Source organism: Tachypleus tridentatus, unplaced genomic scaffold (assembly GCF_004210375.1).
Source record: "Tachypleus tridentatus isolate NWPU-2018 unplaced genomic scaffold, ASM421037v1 Hic_cluster_1, whole genome shotgun sequence".
In the NCBI taxonomy this organism is placed as follows: domain Eukaryota; kingdom Metazoa; phylum Arthropoda; class Merostomata; order Xiphosura; family Limulidae; genus Tachypleus; species Tachypleus tridentatus.
Genome location: NW_027467777.1, coordinates 25,076,542 through 25,100,087, shown reverse-complemented (window position 1 = coordinate 25,100,087; position 23,546 = coordinate 25,076,542). Strand labels below are relative to the sequence as shown.

The 23,546-nt window shown below is 30.8% G+C and overlaps 1 protein-coding gene across 1 annotated transcript in view; it reads left to right on the top strand.

Annotated features, from left to right (window-relative positions):
• LOC143241722 (dynein axonemal heavy chain 7-like) overlaps positions 1 to 23,546 on the top strand; it is a 227,034-nt gene that overhangs the window by 136,979 nt on the left and 66,509 nt on the right. The window contains 9 exon segments of the mRNA XM_076484949.1: positions 5,086 to 5,219; positions 6,153 to 6,396; positions 13,997 to 14,173; positions 14,538 to 14,669; positions 14,904 to 14,993; positions 15,160 to 15,300; positions 15,817 to 16,058; positions 17,587 to 17,734; positions 23,061 to 23,206. Of these exon segments, the coding sequence (XP_076341064.1) occupies positions 5,086 to 5,219; positions 6,153 to 6,396; positions 13,997 to 14,173; positions 14,538 to 14,669; positions 14,904 to 14,993; positions 15,160 to 15,300; positions 15,817 to 16,058; positions 17,587 to 17,734; positions 23,061 to 23,206 (1,454 nt within the window).

Sequence of the window (23,546 nt, the reverse complement as noted above, 5' to 3'; positions counted from 1 at the left end):
CCATTATAATGATAGATATGGTGTGGTCCAGTAAGTATTATAATGATAGATATGGTGTGATCCAGTAAGTATTATAATGATAGATATGGTGTGGTCCAGTAAGTATTATAATGATAGATATGGTGTGATCCAGTAAGTATTATAATGATAGATATGGTGTGGTCCAGCAAGTATTATAAGTAAGTATTATAATGATAGATATGGTGTGATCCAGTAAGTATTATAATGATAGATATGGTGTGGTGCAGTAAGTATTATAATGATAGATATGGTGTGATCCAGTAAGTATTATAATGATAGATATGGTGTGATCCAGTAAGTATTATAATGATAGATATGGTGTGATCCAGTAAGTATTATAATGATAGATATGGTGTGATCCAGTAAGTATTATAATGATAGATATGGTGTGGTCCAGTAAGTATTATAATGATAGATATGGTGTGATCCAGTAAGTATTATAATGATAGATATGGTGTGGTCCAGAAAGTATTATATGGTGTATTATAATGGTCCAGAAAGTATTATAATGATAGATATGGTGTGATCCAGTAATAATTATAATGATAGATATGGTGTGATCTAGTAAGTATTATAATGATAGATATGGTGTGGTCCAGAAAGTATTATAATGATAGATATGGTGTGGTCCAGTAAGTATAATAATAGATATAGTGTGGTGCAGTAAGTATTATAATGATAGATATGGTGTGGTCCAGTAAGTATAATGATAGATATGGTGTTGTCCAGTAAGTATTATAATGATAGATATGGTGTGGTCCAGTAAGTATAATGAAAGATACATCTGATACAAAATATCAGCAAAATTCTGATAACGTCAATACATTAAAATCTGATGATCTTAACAAAACATATAAATCTATTAGTTATGATCTCAATGAAAGGGATTTCCCAATATAGGATATAGCTGGAATAAATTGTATCCTCAAAGGACCAATTTGAGAACAAAATATAAAAACAGTCATTTCTTTTCCTTCCATTATGTTAGAAATCTAGGCAACAAGGAAAATTGTTTATTGTTTTGCTTGTCATTTATTCTCATCCTTAAGTGTAGTATTACTATCTTGTAATGATTGAGAGGACCTCAGTAGTCATCTCAAGTCTCATGTATTACTATTATGTATTTATTTTAATAATTTAACATATATTTGGAAATGCATGCAACTTATATTGCTAAATGTATATTGCAAAAATCCCATCTGTTCTCTAAATGTATAGAAAATTTTCAAACATAAGAATCAACAATGAACAATGTGTGTAAAATATCCATATTATCGTCAGCTGAAATGTTTAGAACCTCACTTAATAAGTATGTAAAGTAGCCATATGAACACATGAAAAGACATTTGGTCACTACAGCTACTATAATATAAACCTCAGGAAAATACTTATTAATCAGAAAACTACAGATATTTGACCTGGAACATTTATAGATTTAGAACATTATGAACCAATCAACTTCAGAGAGTTTACTTCAGGCATTAGTATTTCAACAAAGACATTTCATAACTACACGAGACAAGAGAAGAATAGAGTTAGCTAGAATTAATCAACTCTCTGTGAACTGCCAAAAAATATTAAGTTCCAGACCAAATTTAAGACAAAATATTGTTACTAAGTTTATAAATCTTTTGTCTATAAATCATTATTTGTAATAATTGATATTATAAATTGTATTATTGTTTGTACACTAAAATATATTTGAGTTAAGAAAGAAAATTATGTGTATCAATCTTGTTGGCAAATTTCATAAATTTGACACATGTGAATATTCAATAAAGTTCTATGCTCAAATTTCCAGCTATTTAAAATCATAATACATAACAGAATAAATCAGAGATGTTTTTAAGATAAATTATAGCACATAACACATAAGATCACTTTAGATCACACAGAGTGTTTCTTTAAATAGTTGGAAACAAAAAAAAACTGAAATGCAGGAAGACTATTGATACAGAGATTCAAAATCAAATATGGCAGAAAAAGCAGCACTGGAAAGACTCCTGATATAATTTATTATTTAGAGTACATAGTATAGACCTCATTAAGTTTACTGTGAAATTTGATTCTGTTCTTCAAAAACACTTACAATGCATAGAATATAACATACTTAACAATCATTATTTGAGAAAAAACATTCAAAATAAGTTACTGCATTGATGGCCAAACATGTTAAACTTGTAATTATTTAAAACATACAACAAACAAAATATTATTTAATAATTCTGGACTGTTGGGAGACATTTGTCAGATATATACTGGTATAAAAACTATGGCTAAAGAATTAACAAAGTGAGTACTTTCATAAATCAACAACCTAGGACTGCATATTAAAAAACTGCAAACAAATACATAATAATGGAGCTAACATTTAGGATTAAAATAAGTGGTGTGAAAACTAAATATTAATTTTTTAGCCTTCTTCACACCTTGTTACAGTTGAAACTTAGTGGCTGGTGATGCAACAGTATCTTGTACAAAGGCTAGATAATTTTTTGATATATTATTTTATGATTCATTCAAAATGCAAAGAGTAAATATTACTGTTAAGCCTTTGGATGAAACCATGTGGGAATGCAGGGTGCCTGATACCAATTAAAAGATATTGCTGATTGCCTAAAACAAATGCCAGAAAAAAAGTAGTGATCCAAAATTTATAGTGAGTGCAGTTCAATACAAAAAGAAATTCTGTTATACAAGCCTGTACTTTTTTAGTAGTGTGGTACGATACTTTAGTGAAACTAAATTTAATTAGTAAAGTGTGGCAACAATGTAATATGCAGTTGGACACATCACTGAAACAGGTTTGATTCTACTGTTGTTAAGTGCCAATGAAATAGCTGATGAAATGGACATTCCAAGTAATTTAAAAAAATTAAGCTACATAAAAAGAAAATTACTTTGATTACGAGTGTCCATATGAAACTAGGGCTAACCCTGTGGACATTTTTAGAACTCAGTATTTACATGCTATCATTGACATGGTTCATGCAAATGCTGGATCTTGATTTTAGGGGTTAAAAACCTACTAAATCAGTTTTAGTTTTCCCTAGGGTATTTCATCTTTAAAGAAAAAGTCTGATGAAGGACTTTTTACAGTGTTGTAAAGACCTACAAGTGCTGTTTATGCTTTTGAAATTATCCAACTTTGACATAAATGGTGAAGAAATATTTTAGGAACTAAGAATGTGTACTACCCCCAGTGACATAGTGATATGTCTGTAGATTTATAGTGCTAGAAATTGGGTTTTATTACCCATGGTGGGCAGAGCACAGATAGCCCTTTGTGTAGTTTTGTGCTTAATAGCAAACAACAACAGTCAACAAGTGTGTGTACTAGGACTGAACCTTTAAATATAGACATTCATGATTCACTGAAATATATTATAGATAACAACTGAAATATATTATAATGTTTATGTAGCATTAAGAATTATATTAGCAGTTCTGATTCCTTCAGCAGAAAGATCTTTTTCAAAACTGAAATTAATAGAAACCAACTTAAGTTCTACTATGTGCCAAGAGACATTATCAGCATTGGCTGTTCTGTCTATTGAACATAATTTAGCTTCAAAATTAGATTATTCCTCTGTTATAGATGAATTTAGCACTGCCAAATGCATAATAATGACACAAAATTGTAATCGTACCTATCCAATAAATTGTTAAGATCTTATAAAGATGTTTTATTTCACTTAATATCTGAAACGTTTTTCTCACATCAAGGAGCTTCATGTATGATTTATTGCCAAAGGTTTCTCTATTCTCTAAAGAACAGTAATTGTGAATCTGATAACTAATCTGTTCTAGTGTGTGTGTGTGCAAAATAAACATGCTACAAAAAACTGAAAACTGTTACAAATGATAAAAATCTTTATTATTAGAGAAACAAAAATAAAATGCAGATTGTGTACTTGTACAAACAGATCTACAATTACTTCTACTAGAGTGGGATTAGCTCCATAGCTTTCTTTCTTTTGGGAGAGACTTTCATCAAAGTAAATACAGTGATTTTAAAATAATTCTTCACTCAAAGATTTCCAAGTAGAAGTGAACTAAGAAAGTCTGCCTGAATGTAACAGCTATGCTTGGTTTATTTGTCTAGTGAACAGTATCACCATTTATCTTTTGTTCTTTCACAGTATTGGACAGCTGTTACATTTAAACAAATTCAGTCCAAACAATCGATGATATTACTATCCTAAATCTTTCAACATGGATGTTAAATGATAATTAAATTATCCTCTTGAGCAAAATATACATTATCCATGTAGAAAACACAGCAACTAGAATAAGGCAATCTAAACAACTTTTAGGACCATGTGTTTATAATAAAATTACATATAAACTGAATAAATGAAAATTTGTAATCATTCCTATATTAATGAAGCAGGTAAAAAACAAATGATATGTATTCATATCTCAACGTTATATCTCTTAGATATTTTCCAGCATATGAAATAAAGAGAAGAATTCAGATTACTATTTAAAATATATTCACTGTTAAATAGGTAAAGACATTAAAGTTAAAACCAAAAGGAAGTTTTTAAGAAACTCAAAAACAAGATAATTTTCTATGAAAAATAAGTTTACAACTCTGCTAGTTGTCTGTTTAGTATAAGTTATCAGATTCTAACCTACTTGTGTGATTGTAAGTTGTGAACTTAAATATGTTCTTAGTTTGTTTGATTTGTTGTAAATTTTGTGCAAAACTGCATGAGGGCTATCTGTGCTAGCTGCTCCTAATTCAACAGTTAAAGGTTAGAAGGAAGGCAGTTGGTCATCATCAACCACTGCCAATTCTTTCAATAACATTATAGCACCTCCATGGCCAAAAGGGCAGTCATGTTTGATGGGATGGGAATTAAAATTTCAACTTGCATATTACAAGTTAAGTACTCTAACCACCTGGTCATGCTAGGCCCTTGGCTTTTAGTAAGAGACATATATGTTTTAATGTACTGTAACTTTGAAAGTTATATAAATAAGAATTTGCATGACATAATGTTATCTTATTGTGAAAAAGACATTAGTAAAATTATTCTTTTTGACTATGTTAAACAGGCTTGGCCTGAGGATGCTCTTGAGTGTGTTGCCAGCCACTTTCTGGAGAGTACAGAGATGCCATATCAGGAGAGATTGAAGTGTGTGTCTGTATGTAAGCACTTCCACACTGGTGCTATTAAGCTTTCTCAGAGGTGAGTTTAAAATAAACTGTTAGTTAACAAATTTCTTAAGAATGACATTGTCAAACACTTTCTAGAAAATACAGACATGAAATGTGTCTATAAAAACTGTTAGGCTCTGTTATTGGTGAATTTAAACTATGAGCAAACAACTTTCCAAATGTGTTAATAAAAAGTGTTAAATTATAAATAAAGAGCTTATTGAGTGCATACATTTTTATTAAATCTAGTATATAGATTAATAAAGTTCAGTGTTATCATCCAAGCATATTTTAACTGTCAGTGGGATAATTAACTACCTTATCCATAACATGCAAGATTGATTCATTAGATTATTCAAATTAATACAAATTTGAATTTTAATATTTTTTCAGCAAATTGTATGTTATGAAATTTGTCATTACAAATTAGATTTAACAATTTGAAGTGGCAGAAGTTTCAGCTGTTCACTAAACTCATATAAAAAAACTTTATAAGATAAGAGAACTACGTAAGATGTAAGAAATATTCTGAAATAATTAAACTTTTTACCTCTATATATGAATTATTTTGCAGTGGTAGTAATGCTACATTTTTTTGGCTAACACATAGAATTAATTCATGTGAAGCAAGCAAAGTATTTTCCAAGTTCAGTATTTAAAAGTTAATCCAGTTTTATTGTAGAGAAAAATGAAACAACAATGTATAAAGTAGTAACTAGTAACTACATTGATAAAAATTTACAGCATCTTAAAACTACTGTTGTTAATAGCATAATCACAAATCTGAGATTGGCTGTATAAATTTAAATTCTTAAGTTTCCCACTATTTGTAACTAACTTTAGTAGATCAGCAGGTAGAGGTTGACCTATAAACGATTTTCTTTATAATTTTTTTAGCAGGTATTGAATCTATAGTTCCACCAAACATTTCATTGAAGTGTTGTTTGTAATTTCTACAACACAGGTTTCTTGGTGAAACTGGACGCCACACCTATATTACTCCCACTTCTTATCTGGAACTTATTTCTTCATTTAAGTTGCTCTTAGGTCAGAGACAGAGTGAGGTTTTAGCAGCCAGAAAACGTTATGTGGTAGGCCTGGATAAATTAGCATTTGCTTCACAGCAGGTAATACAAATGCAAGAGGAATTAGAAGAGCTTCAGCCACAACTGGTTATTGCCGCTTCTGAGACAGAGAAAATGATCACAGTAAGTATAACGACTAATTACCTTGCTTTAGGTATATGTGGTTATTGTCATTAGGTGCATTAGTGGGACAGATGTATGAATATTTAAGTCTTCTTCATATGGAGTGTTAGAACAGTAAATCATATTGTATATTGAGATCTGAAAATCATTTGATAGCATCAATGACACCTCCTGAAAAGCAGCATTTAGGTCACAAATAATGTGGTTGACTGTTTTATTTGTATGTCCAAAATCATGTTTGGGAGTGTCTAATTTGCCATTTTTTGTAACAGGTACTTACATTTTCTTTGTTACATATAGGCACGAGTCAGGACTGTCCATGCCTATTTCTAAGGACAACAATGAGTCTATTAGTCCATTTAGGTCATTCCATTCATTATACCAGATTTAAAATTAAAATAAAATATTTGAAATCAGCCTTTATTATTCGATTGTTTATCAAACCATCTTTTAAACTCCATTATATTAACTGTATCTACTACATCTGAAGGCAACCCTTTCCAAACTCCAATCACCTTGTTAGAGAAATAAAACTGTGTTAGCTGAAGATTTCCCTTACTCTGATAGAATTTATTTTAATTTCCTAAACTCTTTTTATTATTGCTATTAATTACAAACAAAGAGAGGATATATATACATTATTATTTCCCATAACAATCTTAAACACTTCTACAAAACTTCTTTTTTTCAGGATAAAACAATTTCAGAGATCTTAACCTATCCTTGTATGTCAATCTTTCCATCTCAAATGTCATTCTAGTAGTCCTTCCAACTATTTAATGTCCTTTCTAAAACAAGAAACTCAAGATTGAACACAGTACTTCAGATGTGACCTAACCAATCACCTTCACAATGATATTATAAGCTTTTTTAAATTTGTGTCCAGTATTTTTGCAAAATACAGCCTAAAATCATATGTTTTGAGATAAGAGTTCATCTCTACACACAGTTTAGCTGTCTTCCTTGTGTATCTGTCTTAGATATTTGCATGCCAATAGCCTTTAGGCAATTCTTACCTAATTTCTTGAGATTATATGTGAATTGCTCTACTGTATGATGCAGTCAACATGTTGAAAAGGCTCTCCAGCAATAAAAGCAACACAATAACTCTTGCTATGCACTTGCACTCATAAATCTACATTCTTTTCCTTAACATTTAACACTACAAACATGTTTTAATTTTTTAGTATATCAAGATTTGTTTTACTAATAAAACTTAGTTTTCATATTTTTTATTCATCATAAATTCACACATCAGTGTAACTTCCACTTTTACTTGTATGAGTGAAGAATATATTCAAACAGATTATATTTTCACTATGAATTCTGGAGGTTTGTTAATTCAAGATGTGAAGGCTATTATTCACTGGTTGTGTGATCCATTATACAAACTGAGCCTTCAGCTACTGCCAATTTTTTAGGCATCTCATTTCTTCATTTTGAGGAAGAGAATGAGGAAGATGGGTTTTATCACTTCCCCCTACTCCTTAGAAACATTTCTTCCAGTTAAGGAAAGCCTTCAAATTTCCTCAGTCTTTTAGGACTAGATATAATAAGTACATGCTTTTATCTTTCTTTCTTTCATGCATTTTAACAGTTCATAATTCTAACCCTAAATTTTGCATTTTTCCACCCTCTCCAGATATTGTAATTAATGTTGCTTTACTTCTTAACCAAATTTGTTTTCACAATCTTATGCCTTGTCTTCCCCATTTATCTGATTCTTATGTCGTGGTTTACAACCATTCTGAATTCTAATTTCTTGATTCCTAAACTTTAGAATATCTTTTGCCTATACTGGTAGCAGACTCATTTTTAGGAGTCACGCTCTTCAGTTCTCCCAGCTTAGCCTGCTCCTAACCTCCTTCATTATTTCTCGTTACAGTCAAGACACTCCATTGCACCTATGATGATTTTTTGAGTGATTCTCTTTTTTAGTGTGGCCAATTTTACTTCTTCTATATTTTACTTTCTCACTTGATTCTTCTGCTGTTGGGCAGGGAGGTGCCCTCCTCTCACATATGCCTACTTTCTTCCTTTCTCTGGAATATTAATTTTACCTTATTTCTTTGCACTGATGTTTTTGGGGGTATTTTTGACTTTCTTGAATCTCAAACAGAGGCATTTCATCATCAAACATCTCTATAGTCTTTAGTGGTTTGCTTGTCTCAACCTCCATTTTACTCCAGTTCCTTGACCAGGCTTCTCAACTTTCTGTTCCTAGTTCCAGGCCTCCTCCTTATAGTTAATGTCACACTCACCATATGACTTGCTGCCAAACTGAAACCCATAAGAATCCTCTCTTTCAGAGTTTACAGATATTCAGTCATAGTTTTCTGCCAACAGATAGGTTATTCAAGTACTCACCCTTGAATTTTTTATTCTGTTCCACTTCCATATCCCTCTGACCCTGTCTGTCTTCAAGGTCTTAAGGAGGTAATATTGAATATATTAGACAAACAAGCTCTGTAGGGTTTTACACATATTTCTTTGTTGTTCCCAAGAATACTGAGGACTGATGCATGGTTGTTGATTGTTCTTCATATTCCTTGGTTGGTCATTTTCACCCAGACTATGGATGACTAAAGTTGGTGTTTTGGTTGCAGTCTTCTGCCATGCCCTCAAAATGTTTCCTTCTTTTCATCACCTTGGTGGAACCATCCAAATTTGAGCTCTTCTTGTTGGCATAGCATTGGTCCTATAAGTAACAATCGTATCATGAGGGCCTTCACTTGCCATCTTCATGGACTAGGTCTGTCATTTCATTTCTACAAAGATAATTGGTTTTTCTTGGCCCATCCTAATACTAAAAGTGATAGTTTACCATAGGTAGTTCAACTGTTTTGAATTGACAATTGCTGTATTATTGCATAATGTTACTAGATGTTACATATGTTACATAATGTAAAACCTTCTAGGTTTTTCTCAAGTATTATTACATCATAATATCTTATTGTGCACTGAAAGTTCTAGCACTCAACTGGGCTATCTATAAATACATGTACAGAATGTAGTTCAAGTAATTTAGACAAAGCTAGTGAGAGATATATAGCCAAATAGAACTGGTGTGTGTGTTTGTAAGCTTAGCCATAAAAAGCACATATTGGCCCTTTTTTAATGCAATTATTGCTGACTGTATTGTAACAACAGAATGGAGAAGAATAATTTGTCTTGTCATCTGTGTTCTAAAGTAATTTAATAAACCTGTATGGACTTTAGACAAAAACAGATGATCATTTAAACCTCTGGATACAACCGTGATGATTAACAAACGTTTGTATTTATGTTTGATTGTTTTTTAATATATTATTTTATAACACATGGATTATCTGTTGTCTGTTTATTGTTGAAATTTATCACCAACAAGTCAGAGACACCTACTGTAAAAAATCTTGCCCACATACATATAAATCTTGACACTCAAGGAGAATTTTCCCTGTACATTTTCCTTTCTTGTTTAAAAGGCAACCTACTTGAGTTGATTCATTAAAATTTTCTAATCTTTCCTCACTGCCATCCAATATCTTGTAAACCTAGCAGTTTTTTTCAGCTCTTCTTTCAGCCATGTTCAACTCTCTCTTGTTTACTTCTGAGGCATGGGCCTACTGGTCACTAAGATTTATGCCTCTCCTACACATTTTGGACACAAGATTCTCTCTCTTTGTCTTTGGGACTATGGCTTTACTAGAATTACTTTTTTTTATTTGATCGTTCACACAAGAACTTTCTCCAGTGTACATTGTGTGACCACCAGAACCTTCCAAAGGATCTGTTATCCCCCATAGCTCAGCTTAAGGATTTGCCTTGTTGACTAGACCTCTCCAATACCATTTCTTGTATTTTTATAATCTCCACCAATACAGGATCTTCACCAGTGCTTCCTTGTCCAGGTGGGGAGCATCTCTAAATGACAGCATCACTTTTGACACTTATATCCAAGATGAGTGCTCTCTTTATATCAACATGCTGGGAGTTCTAGTTGTCCATTGCATGTGTCCCCATTTCTTACCCCTCATTGTGGGTAATTGGATTATGATTCATTCCAAAAACTCCATGGTCCCATCCAGGACCCTTTGCTTTGAAAACCTAGACCTTTCCTATTGTGTCCATTCTCAACAGGTTTGTCTAATTATCTGTCACATGCTGAGTGCTTTGATTATTGTTTCAGACTGCCTCTGTTTTTGGACTAAATTCATCCTGGAATGGTCTCAGTTGTGAATCATTTGTTATTTTAAGGTGCTTTACTTCATCATCTCATCTCTTAAAGATTACCAACTTCCTTCTATCACTATTCTCCAGTTTACCAGCCATCTATAGACAGATGAGTAAATTTCCTTTTTTGTTGATCATAAAATCTCACCAAGTGGCTGGTGATGTCTTCCAGTATATACTTACTCAAAATCAGCATCAAGCTAGGATGTGGAAACAACCCTGGCCCAAAATGTGCCTATCATTTTAGGAGTGTTATGTAAGGCCATTTGAAGCTTTCTCATATAATGTATATATTTAAAGATATGTATGATCCAGACCACACCCATTTCATAGACTGTCATGAAAAAAGCTAACATCAGGGGTGTGCTCTGCCCACTTTTATTGGCTTATGCTTGTTGGTTTATGAAAATAGGGTTTTACAGTCATGCACTGCACTGTTTCCAATAAAAGACCTTTTCAAATTGAAGAGCTAATGGGCAATTGGACACTTTTTCTAGATCTCCCAACTGTTAATTCTCCCCATCTTTTAGCAAGTGGAGCACAGAAGATCCTTGCCACTTACCAGTTTCTTGTCACTTGAGTGGTGGACAAAGGATAACCCTCTTTAATTTCACTTGTATGTCTGAGAATTTACAATGCTAGACACCAGGTTTCAAAGCCCATGGTTCACAAAGCACACATATTCTTTGTGTAGCTTTCTGCTTAACTCCAAACAAACAAACAAAAAGACTTGTATTCAAGACTGATATACGATTGAGATCCAGCATGGTGGAATGTAGTGATGATACTGGTAGTGTAGTGTAGGCCATCTTTCATACACTAAATACTCACTGCCAGTGCCCTTATTCTCCCCATGTGGGGCTCATTTTTCTTGTCTTTCTCTATCACCTGCAAAAAAGCATTCCCTGGACAAGAATACAGAGACAGTCTCCCATGTGTGTAACTCTATGAAGTCCCTTGCCACTGGGTATCAAACTCCAAGGGTTTCTTTTGGACACCTTTTATCTATGTAAAATTCACGTCTCCTCCACCATTTCACCATGAAAGTATAAATAAATTGTTTGTGAAGATGAGGTGTCGTCTCAGAAGCTACTATATTTTAACCTACAGATGTATTTATAATAGATACCTCTTTATATTTCTCCTTTATATTCCTGTGCAACTTTATTTTTCTTGCATCATCAAGTTTCATGAGTGCCAAGTGCATAGGGAGAATTATTGCACATTGAGATGTGTTCCTTTCCTATTGGTAAAGAGCTTGTACACATGATGACATTATCATACGGTAGCACAGTTCATGCATAATATTTTGAAATTAGGTGGGAGCTGCTAAAATGTTAGTGGTTTGCAAATCTCTAAGGCAGATGCACAACAAATATCAGTAATCTGTGTGTGTAAGTGATTATTTGTCTGAAAATATTAACTTCCAGCTTCCAGTGTAATCTTATAAAGTCATCTGTATGATTAAGTGTTGTAATTATGAAGTTGTACTTTGTCATGCTTAATCTGGGTTTTAGTGTTCATGTAGTGTCTGATGTAACAATTTTAGTGATATAATAATAATAATAATAATAATAATAAATTTATTAAGCAATAAATTAGACACAAAAAATCAAATATCAATATAAAACCATCAACAAAGAGTTAACTCGTCCTGTGATGGTTAAACACATAATAATGTAAAATCAAAACTTACAAAATCAATATAAAGTTCCCAGAATATTATCATCAGTATTTAAGATCCATTGTTTTAAGTATTTCTTTTGATTAACACGATTAATAGAAGATCTTATACTATAAGGAATAAAATTATGAATACGAGGTGCCAAATAAAGATATTGATGAAGTGTAACTGTTTTACGTGGTGTGGGTACATTAATTGGAAAAAAAGATTGAAGTCGTGTAAAATATGAAGTGACTTTAAAAGGCCTATTAAAAGAAACATGCAATGTAGATAAAGCTAAAAATATAAATAAAGTTTATCATATGAAAGAGGGAGTTAAATTTACTGAAATCGGTATCAAGCCTATGAGTAAAATAAGAGAGAAAACACTTTTTTTGCAACTTGTGAATAGGAATTAAAAAAGTCTTATATGTGCCACCCCAAATTGAAATACAATATTGTAAGAAAGATTGAAAGAGAGCATAATATACACTTAACAAAATATGATAAGGAGCACAATGACTAAGTTCAAAATTAGCATAGAACTATATTTTAATTTATTAACTAAAGAATTAATATGAAATTGCCAATTTAATTTTCGATCTAAAATAATTCCTAAATATTTAACAGAGGAAACTTGAGTCAATTTGGGACACTTACAATTAGGGTAAGTATAACAATCACTAGAATGATAAAAAATAGAAGGAAAAGCTGGAATGACACCATAAAGGTTAAACTGAAGAAGAAAAGATTTAGATATATTTAAGGATAAGTCATTACAGAAAAGCCAATTTTTAATTTTATTAAGATCACTAGAAATAATGGCTTCATTAATTAGATTTGGCTTACTATAAACAACAGCAATATCATCGGCATAGGCTTGGATATCTCCAAAAAACTGTTGGTAAAGAATATCATTTATATAAATGAGAAATAATAAAGGGCCCAGAACAGAACCTTAGATTTATTACTGGAATGCATTAAAACCTTTTGTAACACAATAGTCTGGTGTATAAGTTGAAGGTTGTGCATTTGAGTCTGAATTATAATTTTAATGAGCTTTCAGTTTTATATTTAAATGATATTTACGTTATTTGATTTAAGATTGAAGTATTATATAGTAAAATAAAGAGGTAACGAATAAGTTACTTCAGGCTAAAATTAGGGCATGTGTGTTTTGTAACCAAAATTAACAATTTGATTATAGATGGAAATGTTTTGTATTAGGTTGAGGAATAATTCGTGAGCGTTTTTAAATAATTTCATTCAAGCATTACATGCAAGACTATACAATACTTCAATGCATGAACACATTACACCCAAAACATTTATTATGATACTTTATTTCATGTAATACCTAGGTATATAGTATGCATTGTTTTAAACGAAATTGCAAGAAATTAAATGCGAAAAGCAGATGGTGTCGAAAATGCTCGATTTTGTCCACTTGACATTCCATTTAATGAGCTGAAAATGAAAGCAAAAATTAAAGACATATGAAAATCAAACACACCATCTATTAGAGTAAAAAATTATCTACCAAATGACATGAAATATTTTGCGAAAGCATTTCATTTATGAATATATTTTTTTAACTTGAAAAAATGCTCACAAATTATTCCTCAACCCAATAGAAGCTATGCATTATTTCTTGAATTTTTAAGAACTAAAATTACATGTACATGTGCTCTATGACTTAAGATAAATAATGTTTTATTATAAAAGGTGATTGAAACAGAATCTATTGAAATGGAGAAAACTAAGTCCATTTTAAAAGAAGATGAAGCTGTAGCCAATCAACAAGCAGTCGAAGCTCAGTTGTTAAAGGAAGAGTGCGAAACTGATCTTGCAGAAGCTATTCCAGCTTTAGAATCTGCCTTAACTGCTCTTAATACTTTAAAGGTTTGTGTTTTACTTAGAAATAATACAAGCTTTCTCTATAACACAATATCTTAATTTTACCTAAAATATGTGTTTACATGAATATTAATTTTCTTATGAAATGCATTTTAATGGTTAAGGTTTTAGCTTAAAATCATACTGCTGTACACATTATAAAACTAACTGCTTATACACTATCTGTTATTTATATGTTTTAAATCACAAGAGAAAAATAGTTAAATTTCAAATGAAGTATATGTGTATATGAGAAGTAAAACATTTATTATACTGAATAAAACATAAACATTTCATTGTTTGAATACAATGAAACACTGAATTCTTGTTTTAAATATCAGAAGTCTACATTTCAGCCATTGTTTTGTAGCCAGCTGATATTACTGTAGTGAAGTCTATGAAGAATCCTCCAAGTGCAGTAAAACTGGTGATGGCTGCTGTATGTGTGATGAGAGACATTAAACCAGAGAAAATTAATGACCCATCAGGTTCAGGTCAAAAGGTAAACAGCTGAATATATTGTTTCTCTAAATTTACTGTTTATGTGGTTACAAATATTAAACCTAGTGGAATCAGTTGACAGGTTATACAATTGTTCTCTCATTTATGTTTATGATGCTGAACATTGAACCTTGATTGTTACATAAACCACTTTTATAGAAAGGAAAATCAAAATCTGAAATTCTACTGAACATACTTTATGTTGTTATATTTTATTATTAAACATTTTAAACAGATTCTGGACTATTGGGGACCATCCAAAAAGCTTCTGGGAGACATGAATTTTTTGCCCCAGTTAAAAGAATATGATAAAGACAATATAGCTGTAAGTTTATTTAATATACATATATCATATTACTTTAATAGAAGTTTATGTTTCAAAGCATTGTACCATTTAGTAACTTTTATTAGCAGCATTGTAATTTGTTAAATCTAGATATAGCTGTTGTTTTGTTTTTCTTAAGTAACCAGTTGTATATTTTTTACACCAGCCTCATATAATGGCTAAAATTCGTAAGGAGTTCATAACCTCTTCAGATTTTAATCCAGCTGTTGTTGTCAAGGCTTCATCAGCAGCTGAAGGTTTATGTAGATGGGTTATTGCTATGGAACTGTATGATAGAGTTGCCAAGGCGAGTACTCTTTGTTTTTTTGGTAAAATGCTTTATGTTTCTTCATTAATTTCAAAAAAAGTGAGAAATGTGAAAAATACATGTACATGAAGTAATAAAAACTTAATTAAAGTAATAAGTAATTCTATAACAACATATTCATGTGGGAATTTGTATCAGTTTAATAAGAAGAACAATAAATAATGAATAATGGTATTAATTTCTGTTATACAAACAGTAAATGTTAGAAACAGAACAAGAAAATAGAGTAATAAACCTGAATATATGACAATATTTTATCACCAAATCAAGTAATACCATAAACTATAAATTATTGGGTTATTGATAGCAGTGTTTGTGTTGTGGTAAAATAATCTGCAATAAGTAAAAGTTATGAACTAGGTTTAAATGCTCATATATAGTTCATATATCTCTCATGGAACTGTTTTTCTTAATCCCATAGTCAACATTATCTTTTCTTTTTTGCATGCAGTGTGTACTCATTTGTTACCTCTAATTTATTATTTTTCTATGCAGCTTGTAGCTCCTAAAAAAGAAAAGTTAGCTAAAGCAGAGGAACAGTTGGTGACCACAATGGCATTATTGGAGACTAAAAGAGATGAACTTAAAACTATTGAAGATCGACTAACTTCACTAAAACAGCAATTTAAAGAAATGTCAGAACGCAAACAGCAACTAGAGGTTCAAGTCGACCTTTGTGCTAAAAAGTTGGACCGTGCCCAGAAACTGATTGGAGGTCTTGGCGGAGAGCGAGATAGGTTATATTAATGTTTTAAATAATATATATCAGGTGTTTTTTAATATACAACATACCCTTTCATACTTCATTATTATATATATACATGCATTTATTAAAGCAAGGAAAGCAATATGTGTAGAAGTTGTTTTTTAACACAAACTAATCACCTGGTATAATTCTTGATAATTCAGTTACTTTCTTAAATTGTGCCAGTGTTGAGTACCAATGAACATTTAAAAAGTTTGAAATCAGTAATGACTTCATTCGTGCTAAAAATATGCAGACCTTAAAAGGATAAGGACCTTAGAGCAATTGTTGCAGAATATACGTAAACATAGATCTTGCATTTTTAGTGACAGTCATCTTAACCTTTGAGCTCTTCATTACTGAGTAGTAATGGAGTCACTATGTAACAATATTCATCAATGCAAGATAAATGTTGATGAAAATAGAAACATTATTAATGTTAATTGAGTTATTGCTTAAAGATAAAAGTTACTAAAATGTTATGAAAATTAACAAAGGCAAAAATAAATGTTATTACAAATTTTAATGGAACTTATATATTAGAAGGACCAAAATGCACTTAGAATATTGTGGCTTTGTGAGAATTCCAAAAAATGTTATTGTGAAAAAACTGTTAACAGTTTTTATTTTAATGATTTTTCACACTCTCTAAATATGAAGTAACTAACAAAAGAAACAACTGTAATATCAACAATTATGCAGTAATTTAATTAGCATTATATATCTCATATTTAGTTAAGAATATTTTATGTTAATTTATTTAGAAGTTATTAATTGTAATCTGTGAACTTATCATACAATTATTCATTAGTATTGTTGTATAACCAACTTATATACTGTCGCAAATATGATGTTTTTCTATTAGTGAGTTTATAAAACAATAATTAATGTGTACTACTGTTGTCATCAGTGATGTACTACTGTTGTATTCTTCCTAATTAAATGTGAATTTTTTCCTCAATAGAATCTGGATACTTCAGTAAAGAAACAAAAAATTGTGAATGACACAGAGGACTAATCTACTAATACTTTTGCAGTAAACTAGTTTTCTCAAATTCATAGCTCATATAAGTGTGCTGTTTGGGATAGCTAACCAAAAAAACAACATGATATTGACATGTTATATTTTGCATGCTATTACTATAAAAAAGGCTTTTTTAACTTCTTTGGTTTGCTCTCCCAAAAAGTACTAATGAGCCATGGATGTAGCCTCAACTCTAAAGAGAGTATTTAAATAAAAAATGGATCATACCTCTACATCATTCGTGGATTCTTTGTTTTTCTTCACTGATTTTAAACCTTTTACTCAATAATATAAACAGTTAATTTACCAGTTGTCTGTTAAACAGTTATTAATAATTGTGTTACATAGTATTTAAATACATAAAGAATGTGTCACAAAAGTTATATCAAACATTTCAAATGTTACTATTTTTGTTTATCTTCTATATTATTATGAGACTGAGAATTCTATCCATTTCATGATGAACGTAATAAGATGTATGCTTCCTATCCATTAGATGGTCTTTTGAAGCTGAAAGATTGAAGACAGTTTATGACAACTTATCGGGAGATGTTCTTTTGGCTTCTGGAGTCATTGCCTATTTAGGACCTTATACAGCTTCTTATAGAAGTGACTGTATTCAAGATTGGGTTGAGTATTGTCTGGTAAGTACCCATACTTTTAATAAATTATGTTTGCTTAGTGTGTTCTACTCTCAAGAAGTTTAACTTCTGTTATAAGACATGATTATCAAAAGGAGAAATATAATAAACACTTCTTTTTTAAAAAAAAGTTCTTTCTTGGTGTTTGGTGTTTTTTTAAAGAAGAATAAAAGATGAAAACTATTTCATAATTTAAATTCTGTAAATCTGGTAAAGTTTTCCTCATTAATGTTTCAATTGGTAAAGTTCTGAAATGAACAGGATAACAACCATAAATTGAAGAAAGTGGAATGATAAATCTAGCAAGCAGAATGAACAACTTAAGCTCTCTTTCATAAAGTGAAGAAAGTAGAATGATAAATCTAGCTAGCAGAATGAACAACTTAAGCTCTCTTTCATAAAGTGAAGAAAGTAGAATGATAAATCTCGCTAGCAGAATGAACAACTTAAGCTCTCTTTCATAAAGTGAAGACAATGAAATGATAAACCTAGCTAGCAGAATGAACAACTTAAGCTCTCTTTCATAAAGTGGAGAAAGTAGAATGATAAATCTAGCTAGCAGAATGAACAACTTAAGCTCTCTTTCATAAAGTGGAGAAAGAAGAATGATAAATCTAGCAAGCAGAATGAACAACTTAAGCTCTCTTTCATAAAGTGGAGAAAGTAGAATGATAAATCTAGCAAGCAGAATGAACAACTTAAGCTCTCTTTCATAAAGTGAAGAAAGTAGAATGATAAATATAGCTAGCAGAATGAACAACTTAAGCTCTCTTTCATAAAGTGGAGAAAGTAGAATGATAAATCTAGCAAGCAGAATGAACAACTTAAGCTCTCTTTCATAAAGTGGAGAAAGTAGAATGATAAATCTAGCTAGCAGAATGAACAACTTAAGCTCTCTTTCATAAGTGAAGAAAGTAGAATGATAAATCTAGCTAGCAGAATGAACAACTTAAGCTCTCTTTCATAAAGTGAAGAAAGTAGAATGATAAATCTAGCAAGCAGAATGAACAACTTAAGCTCTCTTTCATAAAGTGGAGAAAGTAGAATGATAAATCTAGCTAGCAGAATGAACAACTTAAGCTCTCTTTCATAAAGTGAAGACAATGAAATGATAAACCTAGCTAGCAGAATGAACAACTTAAGCTCTCTTTCATAAAGTGGAGAAAGTAGAATGATAAATCTCGCTAGCAGAATGAACAACTTAAGCTCTCTTTCATAAAGTGGAGAAAGTAGAATGATAAATCTCGCTAGCAGAATGAACAAGTTAAGCTCTCTTTCATAAAGTGGAGAAAGTAGAATGATAAATCTCGCTAGCAGAATGAACAACTTAAGCTCTCTTTCATAAAGTGAAGGAAGTAGAATGATAAATCTAGCTAGCAGAATGAACAACTTAAGCTCTCTTTCATAAAGTGAAGAAAGTGGAATGATAAATCCAGCTAGCAGAATGAACAACTTAAGCTCTCTTTCATAAAGTGGAGAAAGTAGAATGATAAATCTAGCTAGCAGAATGAACAACTTAAGCTCTCTTTCATAAAGTGAAGACAATGAAATGATAAACCTAGCTAGCAGAATGAACAACTTAAGCTCTCTTTCATAAAGTGGAGAAAGTAGAATGATAAATCTAGCTAGCAGAATGAACAACTTAAGCTCTCTTTCATAAAGTGGAGAAAGTAGAATGATAAATCTAGCTAGCAGAATGAACAACTTAATCTCTCTTTCATAAAGTGAAGGAAGTAGAATGATAAATCTAGCAAGCAGAATGAACAACTTAAGCTCTCTTTCATAAAGTGGAGAAAGTAGAATGATAAATCTAGCTACTAGAATGAACAACTTAAGCTCTCTTTCATAAAGTGAAGACAATGAAATGATAAACCTAGCTAGCAGAATGAACAACTTAAGCTCTCTTTCATAAAGTGGAGAAAGTAGAATGATAAATCCAGCTAGCAGAATGAACAACTTAAGCTCTCTTTCATAAAGTGGAGAAAGTAGAATGATAAATCTCGCTAGCAGAATGAACAACTTAAGCTCTCTTTCATAAAGTGAAGAAAGTAGAATGATAAATCTAGCTAGCAGAATGAACAACTTAAGCTCTCTTTCATAAAGTGAAGAAAGTGGAATGATAAATCCAGCTAGCAGAATGAACAACTTAAGCTCTCTTTCATAAAGTGAAGGAAGTAGAATGATAAACCTAGCTAGCAGAATGAACGACTTAAGCTCTCTTTCATAAGTGAAGAAAGTAGAATGATAAATCTAGCTAGCAGAATGAACAACTTAAGCTCTCTTTCATAAAGTGAAGAAAGTAGAATGATAAATCTAGCAAGCAGAATGAACAACTTAAGCTCTCTTTCATAAAGTGAAGGAAGTAGAATGATAAATCTCGCTAGCAGAATGAACAACTTAAGCTCTCTTTCATAAAGTGAAGAAAGTGGAATGATAAATCCAGCTAGCAGAATGAACAACTTAAGCTCTCTTTCATAAAGTGAAGGAAGTAGAATGATAAATCTAGCTAGCAGAATGAACAACTTAAGCTCTCTCTCATAAAGTGAAGACAATGAAATGATAAACCTAGCTAGCAGAATGAACAACTTAAGCTCTCTTTCATAAAGTGAAGAAAGTAGAATGATAAATCTAGCTAGCAGAATGAACAACTTAAGCTCTCTTTCATAAAGTGGAGAAAGTAGAATGATAAACCTAGCTAGCAGAATGAACGACTTAAGCTCTCTTTCATAAAGTGAAGAAAAGGGAATGATCAATCTAGCCAACAGAATGAACAACTTAAGCTCTCTTTCATAAAGTGAAGGAAGTAGAATGATAAATCTAGCTAGCAGAATGAACAACTTAAGCTCTCTTTTCTATAAAGGTATAAACAAAATATGCACTAGAATTAAGTAACTTGATTAAGAACTGTTTTACACATCGTATAAAGTAATTAATGTGATTATATTCTATCGTGTAAACAAAACATTTCCCAAAATAAACTATTAATCATTTTAGTCCGACTTTACACAGTTGAAAGTTTTACACCTGTGGTTTAAGCAGTCACTGAAGGTGATTAATAAATGTGTTTTGTATTATCTGTAGCCTACTGTTCTGTGTTTTAAATAATCACTGAAGGTGATTAATAAATGTGTTGTGTATTATCTGTAGCCTACTGTTCTATGTTTATGTATTTTAAATAATCACTGAAGGTGATTAATAAATGTATTTTGTATTATCTGTAGCCTACTGTTCTATGTTTATGTATTTTAAATAATCATTGAAGGTGATTAATAAATGTGTTGTGTATTATCTGTAGCCTACTGTTCTATGTTTATGTGTTGTAAATCATTGAAGGTGATTAATAAATGTGTTTTGTATTATCTGTAGCCTACTGTTCTATGTTTATGTATTTTAAATAATCACTGAAGGTGATTAATAAATGTGTTGTGTATTATCTGTAGCCTACTGTTCTATGTTTATGTATTTTAAATAATCACTGAAGGTGATTAATAAATGTATTTTGTGTTATCTCTAGCCTACTGTTCTATGTTTACATGTTTTAAATAATCACTGAAAGTGATTAATAAATGTATTGTGTATTATCTGTAGCCTACTGTTCTATGTTTACATGTTTTAAATAATCACTCAAAGTGATTAATAAATGTATTTTGTGTTATCTGTAGCCTACTGTTCTATGTTTATGTATTTTAAATAATCACTGAAGGTGATTAATAAATGTGTTGTGTATTATCTGTAGCCTACTGTTCTCTGTTTATGTGTTTTAAATAATCACTGAAAGTGATTAATAAATGTGTTGTGTAATATCTGTAACCTACTGTTCGATATTTATGTATTTTAAATAATCGCTGAAGGTGATTAATAAATGTGTTTTGTATTATCTGTAGCCTACTGTTCTATGTTTATGTGTTTTAAATAATCACTTAAAGTGATTAATAAATGTGTTGTGTATTATCTGTAGCCTACTGTTCTATGTTTATATGTTTTAAATAATCACTGAAAGTGATTAATAAATGTGTTGTGTATTATCTGTAGCCTACTGTTCTATGTTTATGTGTTTTAAATAATCACTTAAAGTGATTAATAAATGTGTTGTGTATTATCTGTAGCCTACTGTTCTATGTTTATATGTTTTAAATAATCACTGAAAGTGATTGATAAATATGTTGTGTATTATCTGTAGCCTACTGTTCTATGTTTATGTGTTTTAAATAATCACTGAAGGTGATTAATAAATGTATTTTGTGTTATCTGTAGTCTACTGTTCTATGTTTATATGTTTTAAATAATCACTGAAAGTGATTAATAAATGTGTTGTGTATTATCTGTAGCCTACTGTTCTCTGTTTATGTGTTTTAAATAATCACTGAAGGTGATTAATAAATATGTTGTGTATTATCTGTAGCCTACTGTTCTATGTTTTAAATAATCACTGAAGGTGATTAATAAATGTGTTGTGTATTATCTGTAGCCTACTGTTCTATGTTTATGTGTTTTAAATAATCACTGAAGGTGATTAATAAATGTATTTTGTGTTATCTGTAGCCAACTGTTCTATGTTTATGTGTTTTAAGTAATCACTGAACGTGATTAATAAATGTGTTTTGTATTATCTGTAGCCTACTGTTCTCTGTTTATGTGTTTTAAATAATCACTGAAGGTGATTAATAAATATGTTGTGTATTATCTGTAGCCTACTGTTCTATGTTTTAAATAATCACTGAAGGTGATTAATAAATGTGTTGTGTATTATCTGTAGCCAACTGTTCTATGTTTATGTGTTTTAAGTAATCACTGAACGTGATTAATAAATGTGTTTTGTATTATCTGTAGCCAACTGTTCTATGTTTATGTATTTTAAATAATCACTGAAGGTGATTAATAAATGTATTTTGTGTTATCTGTAGCCTACTGTTCTATGTTTATGTGTTTTAAATAATCACTGAAGGTGATTAATAAATGTATTTTGTGTTATCTGTAGCCTACTGTTCTATGTTTATGTGTTTTAAATAATCACTGAAGGTGATTAATAAATGTGTGTTTTGTATTATCTGTAGCCTACTCTTCTTTGTTTATGTATTTTAAATAATCACTGAAGGTGATTAATAAATGTGTGTTTTGTATTATCCCTAGCCTACTGTTCTATGTTTACGTGTTTTAAATAATTTATTAACTTTATTTTAATTCATCTCTTTTTGATTTACTTCATACTTTGTTTTGTTAACTTTAAACTTGTATATTGTTTTAACTGTAAATTTATGAAGATTCTTTAAGCAAACTTCTTTTGATAACTTTTGATAAATTGTAGGCTTTTGTTTATATTCCATTACAGGCCATAGGAATTTCCTGTTCAACTGATTTTTCTGTTAGTCAGACTTTAGGAAATCCTGTAAAGATACAGTCATGGACTATTGCAGGACTTCCTTTTGACAGTTTTTCCATTGACAATGGTGTCATTGTAGACAAAAGTAGAAGATGGTAAGAATTTTAAAAGACCTATGAGTTTTTGTATGTCATTACAAGGTACTTTTTGAATGATATGAATACATATGGATGAACTAAAATGTAATTGCATTCTGAATTTCGAGTGGTTTGTTTGTGGAGTACACTGGTAGTGCCCGTTACAACAATCCAATGGTAAATTTCCTTAAAACACTAATGAATAAATAGAAAATTTGAAGTCAACTCAATACCTTGAATTATAGTGTATATGAAATAGGATTGTCTAGTACTCAAAACTGTCTTTTGTCACTGCTGATTGACCAGCATATACCTATCTTGTCTGTGCTATTTAATACCCCTTGGAGGTTGTATGTAT